This window comes from Cyphomyrmex costatus, unplaced genomic scaffold (assembly GCF_001594065.2).
Source record: "Cyphomyrmex costatus isolate MS0001 unplaced genomic scaffold, Ccosl1.0 scaffold408, whole genome shotgun sequence".
NCBI lineage: Eukaryota > Metazoa > Arthropoda > Insecta > Hymenoptera > Formicidae > Cyphomyrmex > Cyphomyrmex costatus.
This window is the reverse complement of record NW_017278296.1, coordinates 86,842-108,245: the sequence shown is the minus strand read 5'-3', so window position 1 is coordinate 108,245 and position 21,404 is coordinate 86,842. Positions and strand designations below refer to the sequence as shown.

Here is a 21,404-nt window from a genome sequence, read left to right as displayed (position 1 = left end):
ACTTCAGAAGTACAAAGAAAATCTAGATCTTTTCTAGGATTCTTTGCATATGTGAATTCTGAAATATTCTCATAGTATAATTTTCGTTCGAATCCTATAATTTTTGAAGCTTATAAATTTTAAAGTTTTTATTTTTTTACATTTTCAATAAAAATTTCTTAAGAATATCATGATATGAGAATTTTTTCCACTAGGATAGGGAATAGGTTTGCGTAGAGATAAAAAAATTACCGAAAAAAAACTATAATAGAAACTTGAGTAAAAAAACTGTAAAAATCAATTTTAAATTCTGAAAGTTTTTCATTCGGATCCATATTTTCTTTAAACATTTAATGCCATATATATATTACTCTAAAATTCAGTTTTGTATTCATCAAAAAGCTATAAACAAAAAATGTATTATAGTATAATAACTATGTGGCGATAGCCATGGATAGATCCAATTTCAAAAAGATATTAAAATTCATTAGGTAACACAAAATTTCCGTCGCGATTTATAAAGTTATAAAGACAAAAGTATCAATTAATACCGAAATAACGTAGATAATAAATGTTTTAAAAATAAATATCATGAAAACTGGATTTGATATTTTTTTATTAGTTTCGATTAAAAAAAAATAGAGAGTCGAAATTGGTCATGTTTAATTAATTTTAAGTCAAATATGTTGAAAACTGCGTAGTTATTGTAACGTATTTAGTATTATTTTATAAGGGTAAATTTGTTATCAGTTTTATTTAATTTATTTTGACTCTTACTTTGCCCTTATACTATGATTGATTATTGTTTAAAAAAAACTGTTTTTTATTGTAAAAATTTAGATTTTTACTCGATGTTTTTACTCCAAAATAAAAAGTTTGTTTTTTCATCTCTACGCCCGCGGGAGCAAAGGATCGAATAAAATGCACGCATTTTACTATTGCATTCATTTATTTTCTTATATTTCTACTGTAATACTGTAATACCATACAAGAAATGCACTTTAATGAAACCTACAGAAGAGAATCTGAATATAAAGTTAGACGCTTAATATCGTCTCGCGGTATTTCGCTCTCGTATCCGCAATATATATAATAAATGTGTGCTTTTTTCTTCTCTTCAACAAACGCAAACATATTTCCATTAATTATTTTATTTCCCTTTTTTTTTGATCGATATAAGCGATTCGTACAACGCGATTCGACAATCAATTCTCGCTTCCCAATCATTCACACATTCAGACGCACACAATCACACAACACCACTCACCGTTCTGAAATATGTCATGGTAGAAAAATTAAAAAGAAAAAGCCACTTTTTCGCGTTAACCTCTCTTTGGTCGTAAGAAAGAAATTAATCGAACGGTACTGCGGTTAAAAACAGCGGCTGACCATCGGGAAATTTTGCTTCCTCGTCTTCCGTTAGCGATTTTCTTTTTTTTTTTATTTACTTTTACGTTCTTTACATATATTGCAAAGTGTTATCAAAACATATAAAAATTTACCCGGTATGAAATCGTTACGTACGATTCACACGGTGTAATTAATTAATTTCTCTTTTCTCTCTACGTTCGTATATAATGATATCACTTTCGTAGTGAGTTTGATTGTATTAAGCAAAGTAGCAAAACCGCTTCCAGATGGTAGGAATGAATTTATGATTGGCAAACCTTACTGATGACTTATAATATGTATGCAAGAATCAAGTATTCTGCAAGAATTATGAAATTTATTTAGTTCCCTAATCTTCCTAAAATTAGTGTTAGAAGATTGGAAGCTTGATTTAAATTTTTCTCCATTCCATCTAAAGGATAGAATCTTCAATTCAAAATAGATTCTGGTCCTTGTATCGCTTACTTTTACAGGTACATTTTTACAAAGTTTTATTAATTTTTCTTGGAGTATCTCCTTGCGAGAATATATTATGAAGTATTTCGTAACTTTTTTATTAACTCTGCTAGTCTGCTACCATAAAACAGCATGCAGATTTTATTAAATATGATGGACATATATTTTGACTAGATATTATATAAACCATTGTTTAACATCACTAATAGGATCTCTCATTAAATAGGCAGCCTTGTTTTAGAGTCAAAACTCGTTGAAGTCAGCGAGGATCTGAGAACTTTTATGTATTTATATGCAAAATTAAGAGAAGAAATGAGCAGTGAAATTATGCCGACACTATCGCATAAAAATAAAAATAAAAGAGAAAACAATGAAACTCAAAAAAAAGATGAAAGAAAAAAACGAAAAAAATAGAATCATAAACATCGCAATACTAATAATAGATTTGCTGAAAGAATATTAAATATAACTACGAAAATTATTAACTTCGAAATTCTTTATAAACAACTTTATGACATAGTTTTTCGCGCCGTTAACGAGATTTATCGTCAATAGTTGCAGGCATTTAGTCAGAAACGACCAAGGAGTGGCTTTTGAAAATTATATAAATATATAATTTGTACATAAAAATATATTTAGATATATATATATGCAACATTCAAGATCTTTTTTTCCACTCTATTTGCGCGTTCTATTTACAGCGCAAAACAAGACTTGCGTCAATGACATAACCGTGCAAATTTTTAATAAAATTATATCTGTTCTTCATGAATAATTCAGACATGGAAAGTTTAGTGACAATTGTACACTTCGAAGGTCATTGATATACGTAAAAAACGTAAGACCTTTGCAGGAAGCAAATTCGAATCGACCAATCATAGTAGAGTTTCGAACTCTTACAAGATTCTAAATTCAAAGAATCCAAATAATAGTTGATTGGCCGATTCGTCTATCGCTTCCGCATCTCTCGTGTGCCACTGGCTCAGCAGCTTTTCGCGGTTCGTCAGCGTGAAGCATGACGCCGGTCTATTACATCGGCAGCTTAAAGAATTACACATTTCTAAGTCTGCACATCATCGCGCCTAGCGAAACGAGGCTTTTCGATATTCGTAACATGTTGCAGGTCATTCTTGTACAGACATGGTAGTAGAACGTTAGTTGCGTTAAGCCGTAATCACACTATCGATTGGATTGCGATTAGTTGATTGATTACTTCTCAACCAATCAGAGTAAAGCAGTTACCGATTTTTTGTTCTAATTGGTTAAAAAGTTCGCCAGCTGCTAATCACATAGCAATCACTGATATCTTTACTCTGATTGGTTGAAAAGTAATCGCCAATTATAATATAATCGCAAACCAATCGGCAATCTCTAGTCTGATACGAGCTTTAGCCTCGCAAATGCGACATTGAGACATTCGGAGTCCCTTTTTCTCCCGCATTCCTGCGCGTACATCTTTCTTTTTCTCCACACGCAGCATATTCAGCCGCACGAATTCGCGACTCGTGCGATGCGACAGGCGAAGCACACGCACACACACGCGGCACACGCATACGCACACACTATACACACACGCATACACGCGTACGAGTCAACGGATTCGGAAATAAGATAACGAAAGGGAAAAGAAAAAGAAAAATTAATTAATCGCTACAGATCACACTTTTTGTAGTTCATCGTTCATCAAACATTCGAATTAGAACGAACACCGCATTCCGGGCGCACGCTTAGCTCCCTAAACTCCTGGAATAGCTTCGTTCGCTCGTGAACAATCCGCATCTCGAGATTAAATCTTACAACTTGATTCCAGAAATCAGACGGTTTTATTTATTCCCGCGCTAAGGTGCGCCAGAAAATGCAGGCTTGATTGACGCGCTATACCATACTGTTGTTGAAGGATTCACCCGTCGAAGGACCACAAAAATAAATCAGAAAATGAAGCAGGTTTTTCCGACCTGCACCTGTTCCGAGGTGCGCCGGTAAAGAGGATTAATAATCGCGATACTTTTTGAGAGCAACAGGTTACATCTTCGGCACATACTTTATTATTTTTTTTACTCTCCACCTCGCTTATCTCGCGGCGGTTCGATTCGATTATCTTATGTAGCTCGTTTTCTTCAGTTCGGCGGCCTTTACGTTTTAGTCGCTCGCTAATTATTAGAACAATATAGAGTAAGGTGGAGCAATTTCAAACATGATACAATTCTGAACAAAATAAGATTTGAATTCAATTTTCAAAATTAAACTTCGATTTTTTCAAACCAAATTTAACTGTCCATCAAAATTGTATCTTATAGTTAAAGCTCTATATTTATAAAGTTATCCATTTCTTTTATCTTTTAGCGAATGTCAACAGCTGCGCTTTCTGTTAATTGCTTTCCTATTGCATTTTCCTATTGGCTATCTTGATCGCCCATTAAATTAATTCTTTAATATTAATTCTTTATAATAATTCTCTAATAATTCTTTAATATGATATAGTTATTAGGTTCAATGTTTATTAGGCGGACTTTTGTGTTACTTTTATTAATACAAAGCTTTATGTTATAGACCTAAGGCCTATTTTTTTATACGTCGGAACTGAACTTCTTGCAAAGTTTATCATTTTACCTTTTTCTATCCAATGTAAAAAAATAACATTTATTCCGTAACAATTAATAACCGATTTAGGTCCATTTCTACCATCTAAATTAACTTTAATCTCAGTTTAATTTACTCTTTATCCTCTTTCAGAACTTTAGAAAGAGATAAAAGGTAAATTAAATCAAAATTAAAGTTAATTTACATTAGTAGAAATGGGCATTAATGATTTAAATAAGACTAATGAGAAGGTTATTAATGCCAGCTGGAAAAATAGATTCAAATTTGATTTTGTTAAAAATTGTATCACGTTCGAAATTGTACTATCTTATCCTATTGCGAGTTCAGACGGGACGCGTGTATAAACGAACGTAAAATCGAAACGCTGAAAGTGGGCTGAACAACTCAATCGTTCGTCCATTAGTCTGTTGGGTTTCGCGCAATGACGGGGATCGAAACGGCTATGATTGCCGTTCACCAAGCTTACAAATGCCCTACAACTTAAGCGGCTTTATGTATTAAGTTAAAAAATATTATCTGTTGGATTGTAAAAGTACGTTTTAAAGTAAATGTATTACATTGCAGTCTCTTCCAGCACTTTAGGACTGTTTTCAAACGGATATAATCTACATTCACGTGTGAGAAAATCCATTTTTTCTCGCACCTTGAACGAGAGTTCCTTTCATTTGGACTTCATTACTTTTCACAAGTTTTATTATCGATATATTTAATACAATGAATTTGATTCACACGTTTTAACTCATCGCTATATGCACGTGGAAAATTGCTGAACACTTCGGACTTAAATACTGTTTCGCTAACAAATATTAAAGGAGAGAGTAGGGGCATTTTTTTTTTCTAAATAAAATATTTAAAATATCTGGAATTATACACATAATGCATTACCATTTTGTAATGCGTTTCCTCCTTAGAACACTCTAGACGCGAATGAAGATTCCATAACACGAAAAAACATATTCCTACGGACATATAAGATAGCTTCAAAGAGAAAGATAGGAAGAATCTTATAGTCTCTATATGACAATAAAGTATTTGAAGATCGCGAATATCTTTTTAACAAAGTGGATAATATGAACAATCGAAACTAATAATAACAATACGACCATTCGGGACGGAAAATCACATGAAACGTTTAAATAAACTATTAACAGTATTTTGTCGTTATACAACACAGCGCATGTGTGCGGTCGGTGATAAAAAGATCGCAACATTTTTCCCCCTTTTGACAATTATAAGCGTGGATGAGCTGACGATTCTTCTTAGGTTTTTCTTTATATTTACTCTGACACCGCTAAGACCGCAAGTCTATACAACTAACGATTTCGGTGCACGGTGAGGCTGATCGAAAGAAAAAAATATCGCAACCCTTTCGTCGTTGATCGACACATGTCTAGGTAAGATATGAAGAGGGGGAGGGGGAGGGTTATTAAATTCATATACAAGCTGGCGAGATTCAGTCTTTGTGTGTAAAAAGAATAGCTTCTATAATATTACGATATTTATGATATTTATGCTTGCGATTAATTAAAATGTTTATTTACGTGATATCACAGTGTTCATCACGAAGAAGAAGAAAAGAAGTAGAAGAGGATATTCCCCTGAACTGCGATTGTATATCGATTCTGTTTCATCGCAGGACAGTCAATTACCGATTCTCGGCTCTATAAGGGAGTCGTCGATCAGTGATGTCACATTAATTTAATGGGTAATTCTGAATAAGATGTGAGCAAGAAAAATTTAAACAAAATGACATAGATTAGATATCTGCTATCCCACAATGCTCGAATTCATAACTCGAATCTAGTTTTGATTTAAACGAAAACGAAACGAAAAATTCAACAAACAGAAAACATAAATTGCATCGCATATTGGCAAAATATATATGTATGAGGTTATATTTATAAATCCTGAGATTATATAAATTAGTTTGGAATACACACGTGATGATGATCGTGGAGAATAATTTAATCTCAAAATATAAACGCGTATATTTCATTAATACATGCACAGGACTAAGTTACAATTCTACTAACTTAACCGCTTGAATGTATAACTTAAATTTAAATTACAGTGCGATTGCTAAAATACTGAATATTAAATATCAAAAGTAATATGTTCTATAATAATGTAGGATAAACATTATTGTCGCAAGCACCAAACATTCACGGAATTGTGATCGCACAAAGATATGATAAGAAACTGTCATGAAGAACTTTTTGGCCCCTTCCTTTTAATAAAAGCCACTTTTTATTTGATATTACACTTAAAAATATGTAGACAAATTAATTATTATAACCCACTTTAACCCTTTAATTAATTGGAAAATTTTCATTATAAAGATTTAATAAATCTTACTTTACAATTTCTATCCGGAATACAATTGCAGTTAATAAAAATATATGCGAACGTTCTAACTCAATAATAATTAATTAATAATTACTTATTAGATTGCATAAAAAGCATTTTTGAGAATATTGAAATCTAAAAGGATTTGACCATTTCCTTGATCGGAAAATTGAAAAATTTTGGAACAGTATATCACTTGGTATGTAATAAATACCGATTTTTATTTATACTGTTAACAAAATAATGCGTATATTATTCAACAAACTGTCGATATTATTAACCTTATAACAAAATTTGAAATAATGTATGTAGGACTAAATTACCGGTCTCAAATGTGTTAACTTCAAATTTATTGTAACGAATTCCTGTCTTCCCAGTGATTTTAAGTTGTGTGGTAAGCTTCGATCATTTGGAAGCCAGGGTCTTGCACCCATATATTGAAACTGTAGTGCACATCGATTAATCTTATAGCAATGTTATCGTCTTGTTATTTTTTCATTGGAAAAAACTTTTTACACAGTCTAATCCGATATATCAACTATAGCCCATCGTTATATTGTTTATTCTAGGAAAGTGAGAGAAAAGTGCGCTCGCGGTGTCATTTCCCTTTTCTCTCCTGTTAGCTAAATAGATATCGACGACCCTGCATTAAGTATCATTAAGATCCGATGACTGATACCGCATATAAAACTGATGAGATACATCCCTTACTTTAATCATGATGAATAATAGGTAGAGCTAGGAATATGCTACGTCTTACATATCACAGAGCTACGCGTACACCCGCTATCTACATTGTTATTTCATTAAAAGTGCTATTTTATTTAAAGACAAGCAGGAAGAAAGGAAAAGAAAAAATAAAAAAACATTTCTTAAATACTTAATAATATAATTATAAAATGATATTAAATATATTATATAATAATATACAATAAATTATATAAATTATATAACATATCACGTAAAAATATAATCAAAATAATTATATTATATAATTATTTATAATTATATTATAGTTATAATATAATTAACATATCACGTAAAAATATAATCAAAATAATTATATTATTATGCGGCATCTGTTGTAAAAGAACTTTTTAGAACAAGATAAAATGCAGATAACATCATACATAAGTCACTAATAACTATTCCAATATTGATGATGGTCTTTCAATTAAAAATTAGTTAATTAATTGATACACTCAATTACTTTTATATTGAATTAGATTGTATTATTTCTTTTCGATCACCCCGAAATTGTCGCATTGATAGCGGGCATACGCAATGCGCGAGAGTATTCAGTATTTTTTCATGCTCGCAACACATACGTTTTTCCTATTATTATATCACTATTCGTCGACGTACGCAGTCAGATTGACAAAGTAGGCGCGTCAAGCTCAATATTCGTTGATCAAAAATCCTAGAATCCAAGGATCCTTCAATTCGAAGATTCAGCGATCAAAGAAGTCAAAGCAAATAAATCTAATTTTCCAGAGATAAAACCACATACGTGTTCTTTTCAGGAGCACCTTTTTGAGGAGGGAGAACTAAAGAAAAGCGTTAAAATATGAAATCTTCCACAGTTGTTAAGTACTTATGTTCTGCAACTTGAAGTAAGATTTTAAGAATCCAGAAGATCAAGAGATTCCAAAGCAATTTTAATCGCGTTCCTAAAGCTCAAAATCTCCTATAATTCCAAAAAGATGCCAGACTCGTGAAATTTCAAATTTCTGAAGTCATTAAATTCCAAGATGTCGCAGTTGTCGAAGCTCCAAACTTTCGTTTTGAAACTCTGAAAGCGCCAGAGCTTTGAAATTCCTATTTTCGGTATAAAAATATTTATTTCTCAGTTCCAGATCTTCGAGGAATTAAAGAATCCTAAAAAAAAACTTATAAAATTCGGAGCACTAAGAGATCCAACAACTTTAACAATTTTGTGTTTTTACTTTGTTCTTAAGATCCATCCGATAAGAAAACTGAGATATTAGCAATCCAAGAATATGAACCTTCAAAGATACAAGGATCCAAGAACACGAGCACCCCGATCTAGAAACTACGAATATTCCCACTTCGTTAAACATTATTGACTATCGTTCTTTTTTTTCGTAAAAAACACCGGAGATTTTACGACAATTAACGATATCCGAAATTAATCCACGGATCATATTCGAGTACGTGTACCTAGAGTACGCGAATCTAAACGAGTCGACTGGGATTTTTCTGCAAATTGAGACTTTCGCGTCCCAGCATTTCGTACACTGTGTGTGCGTGACGAGTTGTTAATTATTTTATAAAAGCGAGTCGCGAGTGAATAATCGCCACGCGGCAACAATTAACAATCATTAATTAATAGCGTTCCTGCGCGAGAGCGTTCCTACATTTATTTACCAATATCGATTCTCTGGCCTGTTCAGAAAGTTTAAATAAAAAGAGCGAAATCTTTAATTGTGATTGTGTATTAAGATTGTTAGAAATATTTAGAAAAAAATAAAACGTAAGGAAACAAAAAGTTTAAAGATAAGATAATTAACAATTATTATAAAACGGTATGATTCGTTACGGTTTGTTATTAAGAAACAAAGCCAATGAAATAAATGCTCTTTTAAGAAATTAATGAAATCTTATATCAGCTACTTTTCTTCCTGACTAAGACCAGAGAATTATCTTCTTTTCTTTTTCTTTCATTTTTTTTTAAATCACTGTTTCTTTCTATTTCCTTCTCGATAATTACATGATATACGGTGGTATGTGCAGAGTAATCTGGAGGCTCGCAAAATTGCTACACGCTGCTAATAAAATATATCACATGCCCCAACAGCGTGCGCCAATCTCGTTAGTTTAATAATTATTAATCGGGCATGCTGATCAAAAAACGTCCTCCGGTACCACAAAGGGTTGCTTCAGAATACAACAATATGTTATATCCTTAATTCATTATGCATAAGATGATTCATCTTTCAACCAGTATCTTCTGACTCCACGAAATAATAGGTGTGTATGTGTGTGTGTGTGTGTGTTTGTGAGTGAGACATTCAACGTTGTCCAAAGACAAAAAATTTTATAAGGATGGAAAATTCAGAAGAAAGAACAGAAGTCTTAGAAATTAGAACTTCTAATCTTAGGACTCAAGAATCCTGAATTTTGAAGAACATAAAATGCTCCAAGAAACGTAAGCTTAAAACTCTTTAAGTCTGCCTAATCATAAAATCAAGTAAGGGAAACGGAATAAGTTACTGGTTGAAGGATGAAGCATCAGCAAAAGTAGCACAAACATTATTGTTCGGAGTGATAGGTGACGCGGCGCAGTAATTTGATTGCTTGTAACTAAAATAGCAGGTACAACTGAATTTGGAGATTAGTTTCGATGGCGGCCATCCTGCGCAAACGGTGCGCAGAGACAAGACCACTCAGTGGCCAATTGCATAAACATCAAACAACAATGTATCATATAATTATTCGTTGGTTCAACAACAAATCACTTTCGATATATATATAAAAATAAGGTATCAAACTTTGCATCGAGGTACACAGCCATCATGACTACGTGCTTAATTTACGTTGTCCTCTAAAAGCCATCTGCATGTCTTCAAGGATCTGGCGTTCAAACCCAACCAGAATCTCTGGATTCTGGACTTCGATGGAAGTCCAAGAAGCTAAATATAATTAATATTTGCAGAGGACGTCCAAATATTGGAATTCACGAACTTAAAAGAACGAGGGATGTATTAGAGTTCAAAAATGTAGCAGGAAAAAGAAGGTCTCTATAAATATATAATATATTTTAGAATATGTTTTATATATAGAAAAAAATCTATAAATATATTAGAATATATCTTGAAATACTGAGAAAAATTTCACAAAATGTATCAAAATATTTAAGCCTTGAATCAGAATTTAAAGGCATAAAAATCTTCTAGAGTGAAGGACACTTTGAGAATTTTCAAAAGCTAGAGAGTTAAAATGCGTCATTCGAGTGCAATGTAACGACATTTAAGACTCGAAACATTCAAGATGAAAGTTTCGTGAACTCAGAGATCCTATAAGTTCCAGATATCCGGAAGTCATTGATGGCTTAAACTTTTAAGAATCCAGAGATCTCAAAGCTTGTTTGAATTTTTATAAGATCATCGAAGCATGAGATACTTATTTTTAACGCTACGATTAGTTGTATCGGGGAGAGAGAAAGAGAGAGAGAAATAGAGTGCCCAAGATTTTCCTGTCAGTAAAGTTGTTTAGTAGATAAATAGACATTCTTAGCTTGTTCTAGTTTATCTTTCTCTCTCTGTCTTATTTCTTTGCTTCTTTTCTCTCTTTCTTTTGTAATTTCCCGTTCCCGAAACAAAGGGCACGACAATTTGTTCGTTATGCCGGAGCACATAAAAAACGGCTTAATTTTTATGCAAAAGGCCTTACAAATTTCCTTCCTATTAGAGCATATCGCGCGTTTTTATTTCCTGGGTTTTCTTCTGCGTATGTGTAATCACGCGAACTATATAAATAAATTATAAATTAGTAGATCTGATATATATAGTCTTAATCCACCCCCTTCTATATGTTTCGTGCATTTCGGAAAAAAGCATTTATAATGTTGCTACAATAATACTCGCATAAGAGGATTATTATTTATTCTCAGTTATAGAGTAAAGGGATTCGTGAACCATCAACGCGATGGTTAACATCTAAGATCGATATTATAATGTGTACGCTCATTGTTAACGTTGCTAATGCTACATATAGAATTTGAAAAAATGGAATGTGCCGATTAATGCATTTCTTAATGCATTATTTCTGCCAATTTAACAATTTAAATTCATTTAACCCGTCAAGCTTCTTAAGCAAAAAAGACGAATAAGGAGATAACAAGTTAAATATAAAGAAAATGCAACAAAAAATATATATTTATATACATGCCATAAATAAAATAATTAGTATAAAATAATTTCATGTGGTTTATAAATAAATAATTTGGTACATACATTTATAAGTTCATAACTTTTTCAATTTAATAATTTTTATATTTTTTTTATATACATTTTTTATGCTTTTAATAATTCGATATCAAATCGAAATAAAATTTAAAAGAGTTTGCCTATATAATTACGGTATATTGTTTTGATAATTTATAATTTAATATAACAACAAAAGCAATGACACACCTATACTCAATCTCGAGTTTCTTGTGCGCAAGTTCTTTTGGCAGTGACGCGAGTTATCATGCGTCTTAATATCTCAATATCGAACTCAAATTGTTAAATCAACTGGGCACAATTCCAGAAAAAATAAATGAAAAAGAAAATGAGAATAAGTATTACATTAAAAATAATATGATAGACTGTCGATATTAAAGTGTCGGTGTTGACGGGAAATTAAGATTGCTATCATCATTCAAACAAAAAGCACGTTTCCATAATTCAATTTTTTTCGAGTCATAAATTGTGATAATTTCTTTCATTAGCAAAGTTAATTTCTTCTTAGGTGTTAAAATTTCTAAAGCAAAAATCATTAAAATTGCAATTATTTGAAGCGCTGTTTGCGAATTTTACTCAAAAAATATAGTAAATTACAAAATACAACTTTATTTCTGAGCTATGTTTGAAGAGCGTGTTAAAAAGCGGTCTTTATATGTACAGTCTTATCCATATGCCAAGAGTGTACAGATTCAAAAAGACACAAAACCACAAATTTAGAGAGAATCATTCTTAATAACGTCGACAACAATAGATCAAACGAATCATATTTATGCGAATGCTGATTTGTATAAAAGTAAAATATCATTGAACTTCAAAGATGTTACCTTTATATGTACATTCTTATGCGTGCATTTCATTTGATCATATTCAAGAATGTAATCAAATCTGTGTTGTAAAAGTAAAAACTTGTGTTTTACTGTGTTCTTAACACGTGAAATTTTTTAATTTAAAAAATTCCACACTTTTGCAAACAGTTCTTAATGTACGCAACAAGCACGCTTCTTGTTTACATGTACATACTTGATTACAATACTGAAAGTCTTTTAACAAAATCGACGGGTAGGATTGTAGGTGTAAAGGCCGCTTATCAGCGTTGTTGTATAATTTCATTCTTACTTTACATCCATGAACGGTAAAGATAGAATGATACAATAGTGTTGATAGCGCGCTCCCGGAACACAGTCTTAATTTACCATTATCGACAGTCTACCATAATAAATTGGATCCATTATCCAACGTAAGAGCGATCGAATAAAGCCCGATAGGCGGGACATACTTACTTTTCATTTAGCCCGTACCCCGATGGTTTTGCATCGTGGAAGGCGTCACTGCTGTACTGGCGTGGGCGGATACGGATAGCCGTACGGCGGCACTGCCTGAAACTGGCCGTAGCCCATTGATTGGTACGCACAGGCACCAGCATTGGGCGGCGGTCGGTTGGTTTGGAAAAACTTGTTGTTCACAAGATTCTGGATCCCGGAGTCCGCGTGTCCACTGGATGGCATCATAAACGGCGGTGGCATTGAGTAAACATTAGGTCCGCTCTGATTGCCGTTGAAGCCGTTCTGCCGATTCTGGAAACGATTACCCTGATATCCAGTCCTGCCTTGGTATCTAGGTGCGCTGGTAGTCTGATGCGTAGGCTGACATGTGTTGCTAGTCGCCTGGTAGTTGTTCTGATAGCCAGTAATGGACTGTCGCTGTTGATGCTGTTGCTGATAGGAATGTTGTGGTTGGTAATTGTTCTGCCGATTGACTTGATAGCCATTGTTGCGCTGATGACCGCGTGCCACGGTTTTCTCTTGAACCATTTGATTGTGATGTCCATGTTGCTGTTGGTTCGTTTGCAACATATGCTGCCAGTTGTTTATTGTCGGGCTGATGTTGCTTCTAGGACTTCCATGAGAAATGTTATCTTTATTGCCTCGTACGTGGCTCCATCGTTGCCGTCCCTTACCGTACTGGTTCCTGACAGAATTCGCCATGTCCGCCAATTGTGGGTTTATAGCTTGACCGGCCTCCTCTAACACTGCGATCAGCTCCTTTGCTTGTCTCGCATTATTCGGAGTAAAGTAGGCATAGGCAGTGCCTGCGCTCTGGCAGCGACCGGTTCTGCCGATCCTGTGGATGTAGTCCTCGGAGCTGTTGGGGTAATCAAAATTGATAACGTACTTCACGTCCTCGACATCCAAGCCACGTGCTGCCACATCTGTCGCAACCAAAATCATAGTTTTTCCGTTGCGAAATTCTGATAGAACGTAATCGCGCTCCGGCTGCGATTTATCGCCGTGGATTGAAATTGCTGACCAGCCTTCGCGTTTAATTGTCTTCGTTATGTCATCTACTTTCTTCTTCGTCTCCACGAAAATGATCATCTTGCTACCGCGTTCAGTCCCAATTTCGCGCAATAATTGTGATAGTTTCATTTCCTTCTCATGTTCTTGGCAGATCTCGACGATCTGCCGAATATTGTGATTAGCCGCCAAAGTCAGAGACCCGATATTAATCTGGATATAATCACTGAGAAAGTCCTCAGCGAGAGCTTGCACTTCTTTGGGCCAAGTGGCGGACCACATGAGTACTTGCCGATCAGGTCGAATCTGCTCGATGATTTTGCGTATCTGTGGTTCGAAACCCATATCCAACATTCGATCAGCTTCATCCAAAACCAAATATGTGCACCTGCGCAGATTTGTAGTACCTTTCTCTAGGAAATCAATCAGTCTACCGGGTGTTGCGATACAGATTTCCACTCCGCGTTCAAGATCACGAGCTTGAGGCCCTTTCGGCGAACCACCGAAGATGCAGGTGTTGCGGATGCATGAAGACGAGCCAAAATCACGTGCAACTGTTTGGATTTGTTGAGCCAATTCGCGCGTGGGAGCAAGAATCAATACAATTGGCCCGTCGCCTCGACTAAGGCGAGGCTGATGATTGATGTGTACCGTCGCCGGAAGGATATACTGAAATAAATAGAAAAAACAATAACGTAAACAAATCATCTAAAAAATGCGTATTTATTAAAATTTCTGATGTTTTTATCACAGACCCCTATACTATACACTAGACTACTAACTTTCTTATATATCATGTATAAAAGATGTCTGTAAAATGTACGTATTATTGTATTACATAGCGGAAATAAATAACATTATGTAATATGGTCGATGCATCACATATATACCTAGACAGCATGCTTGACATTTTGAGTTTGAAAGATTACAATACGAGTATCTTGTTTATTTAACTGTATAAAAAATAAATTAGGATAGTATTCATAAACGGATCTTATATTTAGAACCATCTTAAGTACAGTCAAGACGTCATAAATCAGAAGGCAGTAATAGCATCTTAAAAAATATTACTTAAGATGATCTCAAAATAAGAACTGACTATTAGCGAATTTGGCAGACAGCACTAGTGCAGTCTACCAAATTCGTTACACGAGAATGTGATTATCCTAGTAGCAGTAGTGAAGTCTGATATGTAATCTAGCTAAATATGTATACTACATATGTATGACCTATACATGTATTAGCATACTTCAAAGATTCCCTAACTATGCACGAATTCAGTACATGGTTTTGGGAGCCATAAGATCTATTTCTTATTCTTACATTACCTGGACTGGGTATCTATAAAAAATATCGAAATGGATTCTAACAGAGAGAAACCTGAGAGAGGACATAATGGCCTTTTTCTTGTAACCCCAAAACACCCCAAATGCTTGCGCATTACCGCCCTCTAAAGAAGTGAATGTGTTGACACAATATTCACTTGTTTTTACGGTGATTCTGATGAAAATAAATCACTGAAATTGCTTCAAGAAAATCTATCAAATTAATAAAGATTTCAATCATTTTAGCGATTTATTTCCATCAGAAACACCATAAAAAAGTGGATATTGTTGTGTAGTTGAACATTCGCTTCTTTGGAGGGTGATATTGTAAGGCATTTTGAGAATTGAGGAAAAAGGTTATGTAATCGTAAGGTTGTTCGCGTCGCACGCTCCAACATGCTCCAATATGCTCCTACCATAGCTCTTGCTCACTTCAACGAGCACGTTGGAGAGAGTAAGAGCTATGATAGGAGCATATTGGAGCATGTTATAGAGCGTGCGACGCGAACAAACCTCGTATATTCCACCAACTCTTGAAAAATGTCGTTTTTAAGTAAACTCTATGCGATAAAACTTTTTGAACAAACAGTTATTGGTCGATTATGACCGTAAATTCGTGAATGATGCATAAGTTAATCGTCTGCAGTAGAGTATGGCAGAGTCTAAAATATTGACATATATATATTATATATTTAGATTTTTATGAAGAGTTTAAGAGTAAAATTCGTAAAAATTAATACTAAAAAGGAATAAATTTTTCTGATATAGAGTTGGTGAAAACGAATATTACTCAAATTAAATTATATCATTCTTTACAATCTAATTAATTCAATTAATCAAGATGTACTTACTGCCAAAGTTTTCCCGGAACCAGTTTGAGCAATTCCAACTAAATCTCGGCCACTGAGTGCAATTGGCCAGCCCTGAGCTTGAATTGCAGTGGGTTCGGCAAAACCTTGCTTCCTGATCTCTTCCATCACGTAATCAGGAAAGTTGCTCTCTTCGAAGGCTTGAATAGGAGAAGGCGTATTGTTGCCTTTAACAGTAATCTCTTTACCAGCATGATATTTGCTGATCTCGTCAGGCGTTCGGTTCAAGATGTTAACATGAGGAACGTACAAATTCTTTGTTATCTTAGGCAAATTTGCCAAATCCCAACTAGGCTTCTTTAGTAAATCGCCCGGCGTCTTCTTGTGATTTTGTTGCTTCTTTGTGCCATACTCTTTTTGACTTTGTTGCTGACTGTTCCAATAAGTTCCGCTAACCCCTCCATTGCGGTTGCCATGATCTCGATTTCCTCTAGATCTGTAACTAATAATTGAAACTTTCATCAAAAAGCACAAATAAAAAAAATCTTTAAATTAATTCATGATTTAAATAATTTCCTATATATATAATCACTTTTATTTGTTCAACCAAATTAATATCAGCTCTACAACTCGGGTGCGTTCAAATGCGTCGTCTACAATACATGGAATAAGAAGTAAAAGTAAAGAATTGAATAATCATAAGCCCATTCTACAATGGGCAATAATGGATTAAGTAGCAATAATGGATTAAGGAGTAGGCGTAAAAATCAACAAATCATAGTCGAATATGAGAAGGATAATTTATTATCATTGGTCGATTTCTATGTCTACTCCTTAATCCACTACTGCTACTGCCCATTATAGAATGGGCTATAGTCGAATCTGAGAAGAATAATCGACTGTGATTATAATTAATTTCTTACTCTTCTCTTACTTCATGTATCATAGACGATGCACAAAACATAACTAAGAACAATAATCAAAACTTTATAACTTATATCACGTAAAGATAGAGTTTATGTAGAAGAAAGATAAAATAAAACTTGTAGCATTTGAATATTCCAAAAATCGCAAGAGATTCAACCAATCAGAATCCTTCCATTTTTTTTCCGTAGAAAAGAAAAATTCTAGATTGGAATCTGACATGGGGGCGGAGCCAATATATATATAGCTAACAAATATCCGACGTACGACGGTACGATATCCAATAGCAGAGCTTGCTTTCTAAATGCAACAAAATATTGTTAGTTATATATCTAGAAAACAAGCTCTCCTATTGGATATCGGACGCAGTGTGAATCCTACATAAGAATTTCAACCTATCAGAAATCATATACTGTGGAATAAACAGTGTGTATTCCATAGTACATAATTTCTAATAGGTTGAAATTCTTATTCTCTGTTCCCTGTTCCTTTTATTCTGCGCAGCTCTTACAGAAAAAAAGGCCTTCATGTTCTCTCTCAGGTTTCTCTCTGCTTTATCCTTAGGTCGTATGTTTTTTGTTCCTGCACTGTTTGAACTAGTACACACGGTACAATAAGTTAAAGTGAAACAAATATACGTTTGTTTAATTTTAACTTATTGCACCGTGTGCACTAGTTCAGACAGTGCAGGAACAAAAAACAGATCCCTTGTTGTCTTTGTTTATCAAACGTTAAAGAAGGATGGCATGATACCAAGAAAACACTCGAGTGGAAATCTGAACATCATCTTTAGCGATCATGTAACTTCTTCCCTAGGGAAGAAACGTAATTTGAAAGTTTTTTATATGTATGTGTATATATATAAATGCATACAAATTTTACACTTACAAGGTTTGTCCCTGTATCCTACAAAAATGTTTATTTTTCACATTTCCTCTCTAAATAAAAAGTTACATGATTAATACTCTGGGGGTCAATTGTGTAAATTGGAACGAGATGAAAATTACAATTGTAAGCAAAATTCACTAGATGTTGACCAATGAAATTATAAATAATCTAGTGAATTTGCTTATTTTTGTCATTTTCGCTTCGTTCCAAAATACATAATTGACCCCTAATAAAATTCCATGAAAAAAATATCCCTAATTTTCAAAGACAAAAAATTCTTTAAAAATTCTAAGTCACGCAATCCAGTAATTATGAACACATATTCATTCATAGATCTTTATTAATTAATTCATCATTAATTTGTAAACATCATGAAACAGGTAGTAGAAAGATTTCTTTTTATTTTATTTAGCCCATTCTGTCTGTCTATGAGAAGGATTTATTTTATGTATACACAATGCGGTTTAATAGAAGAAGTCATAATATAAATTTTGGGAATCATAAAAAAAACATGTTGGAAAAAATGTATTGAAAAATTTATTTATTTCTGAAAATAAATATAATATATTTAGAAAGAAAAAAATATTAAATATTAAATAAGGGAATTATAGAGAATGAATTCATTTTCCACATAAATTGAAATATGATTGTAAAGAGAATTGGCTGCGTTCAGCAGAGAAAGCAGCTTTGCAACTGTTGTAAAATTCTTTAATATGATTGGTCTTGCCCTTATTTCCTCATTAGATCTAAATGTATAAGCCAATCATATTCAAGAATTTTACAACAGTTGCAAAGCTGCTTTTTCTTCTGAACGCAGTCAAATTTGAAGTACGCTATGTAGGGATTATTTATATTTTACACATTTATACATTTTTATGCTAAAATCTTCACAGAATTAAAAAAATTAAGAAAATAAAATGCAGGATTGGCAGAAATCAGACGGTGTGGTTTTAATCGCTCTAGTAAAAATTCAATTTTGGGATTCTATTATATTAAATATCTACATATATTTAACACATGAAAAATTGTATTATTCCTTCTGCCATCAGATCTTTTTTTTTTTAATAATGTACTCTTTTCTTATTATTTAAATATATAGAAATGTAAGGCCCATTTCTGATTCAATAATACAGATATTAATGTCGCTAGTTTGATCATTTTAATTGTATGACAGCTTTAAGACTTTTTTGAATAATGCTCTAAGTTTCTAATCTACATGGTACTTATTTATTTAAATACAACGTATGTTTAACACTAAACTTATATATATAATTATTTAAATATGTCAGGGTATCTCAGAAACTAACACTTATATATTTAAATGCATCTTGGAAACTAATTACATATATATATACTGGCTGAACTACATCCATCCTTATCTATAATAACAAAATATAATATACAAGAATATTTTTCAATGATCTATTTGTACATATTCTTCAAAATCATGAGATAATTTTATGTCTCTGCTAATAAAATCATAATCTAAAAAAAAAGTATTTTACTTGGTTACACTTGATTTTCATATGATACCATCACATATATATCGACTTACTAAAACAATAAATAACGTATTTCTATAAGTGTTTTTTCAATACTTATTAGGTAAAATCCGTCGGCCACAGATTTCTCAAATATCCGTCGGATACTTAATTTAATAGAAAATGGAGCAACTATACAAGCTTTGGCTAAAATGGCGGCTGCTGAACAGCAAAATCGAGTTTGCACTCGTAGAGAAGCAAGGCCTTAGGTGCTTCTAGGTTACACAAATTAATCTAAAATGCTAAAAAACGTTAGTTAATCAATAGACATACTTGTTTTGAACTTGCGAGTATCCGTTGTACATTTTAGCGTGTGTCGTTCTGTGTCGGCAGGCAAAGCTGTGCTGGACTTTGAAGATACAGGAGCACAGTGTGTCTAGTCAATTGCCAACAACCTGAAATCCTGGATGTCGGGGACTTGTACTTCGTACGATTTAGCTGTCGCGCGAGCGACGAAACAACGTGTCTCAGTGGCTCGGCGCGGCACAACGAATCCACGGACTCGATCCACAGGAACCGGCGAACTGGAGCCGCTATGGATGACAAGGACTCCGACGGGACGGAAACGGATAGACTAGGAAGTCTAGAGGTTTAGAGGAGGAGAGAGAGGTGTTCTCATCTCAACATCGACCCGAAAAAGCAGAGCATGCGCTGATTCATTGCGCATAATGGCGGCAGAGGGTGGGAGACATTAATGTTAACCAATCAGATTTACTCCATTCTTTATGTGCACAATTCAAACATATATAATTTTGATAATATAAATAAAAACATAATATCTTTAATAAAAATAATTTTAATATATTTTTTAAATTAAAAAGTATAAGTAATTGCATATGAGCGTTTAAGATTAATATACAACCTAACCCTCAAACTGATCCGATCAAGGTGAAGTCCTATGGAGTCAGTGTATGTATGTACAGGCGTACGGTGTAATTTATATAATAGTGTTTTCGGCACGCTTTTATTGGATATTGCTCATCGTTTATCGCCCACCGCATCCAGTATGAACTAGGCATTAGTCAATGGTCGCGTTCACGAAGTAATAAGAAGGAGATCAGCTCAAGCGGTCGGCCATGAAAAAGATGGGCTCGAAACACGGTGTCGGAAAAACGCTGTATAGAAGAACTGATCCGAGCGCGCCTGTCGGAAAATACATCGAAACACATCGAAATGTAGTAGGTTAGAGAAAGCGAAATATATGTCACGTGACAGTCAATACTTCCAACTTTTCCCACGAAGGCGCTAAAATCACATCTTCTTGATTTTTCATTGGGTTTTCCGAAACCGTGTTTCGAGCCCATATTTATTCTCGAGCTTGATCTCCTTCTTATTACTCTTATTACTCCGTGGTCGCGTTCAACAGACTCAACTGTTGCGGAGCGGATCCGTGAGCGCTCACTGCTATTGGATGATCTAAAAGAATGTACCAATAACAGTGATGCCAGCTGCACACCAGCGCGATGTTCGTCGCGCGCGATATCCAATAAGCGTGCAGCTTTACCGATGTTCTCATTCTAAAGCTAGACGCTCATTGGATATCGCGTGTCGCGCTGGTGTGCAACTAGCATGAACGCTCACGGATCCGTTTTGCAACAGTTGAGTCTGCTGAACGCGACCATTGACGATTGAAAGATTGAATTTTGGCTAATCAAAATAATAGGAGCTAAGGGCCAATTTCACCAACATCGGTTAAGCTAACCGACGATTAAAGTGTCAACCGTGATTGGTTCATTCTGGTCAAAGACAAATGCGATTGGATAATTCCATTGGAATTAACCGTTGGTTAGCTTAACCTAGAGTCCTAGAGACTCTAGCTTAACCGACGTTGGTGAAATTGGCCCTAAAATTTCTTTATCCTCATTGGTCAAATACGCTTGCT

At 34.0% G+C, this 21,404-nt stretch overlaps 1 protein-coding gene across 1 annotated transcript; it reads right to left on the bottom strand.

Annotated features, from left to right (window-relative positions):
- Positions 1 to 13,059: 13,059 nt before the first annotated feature.
- On the bottom strand, positions 13,060 to 19,921 carry LOC108777096 (ATP-dependent RNA helicase DBP2). The gene is made up of 3 exons (XM_018543898.1): positions 19,796 to 19,921; positions 16,212 to 16,671; positions 13,060 to 14,704 (listed from the first exon to the last, which is right to left on the bottom strand). Exons 1-3 carry the CDS (start codon positions 19,825 to 19,827, stop codon positions 13,067 to 13,069), a joined length of 2,130 nt encoding a protein of 709 aa, XP_018399400.1. The 5' UTR covers positions 19,828 to 19,921; the 3' UTR covers positions 13,060 to 13,066.
- Between the last annotated feature and the right edge of the window lie 1,483 nt (positions 19,922 to 21,404).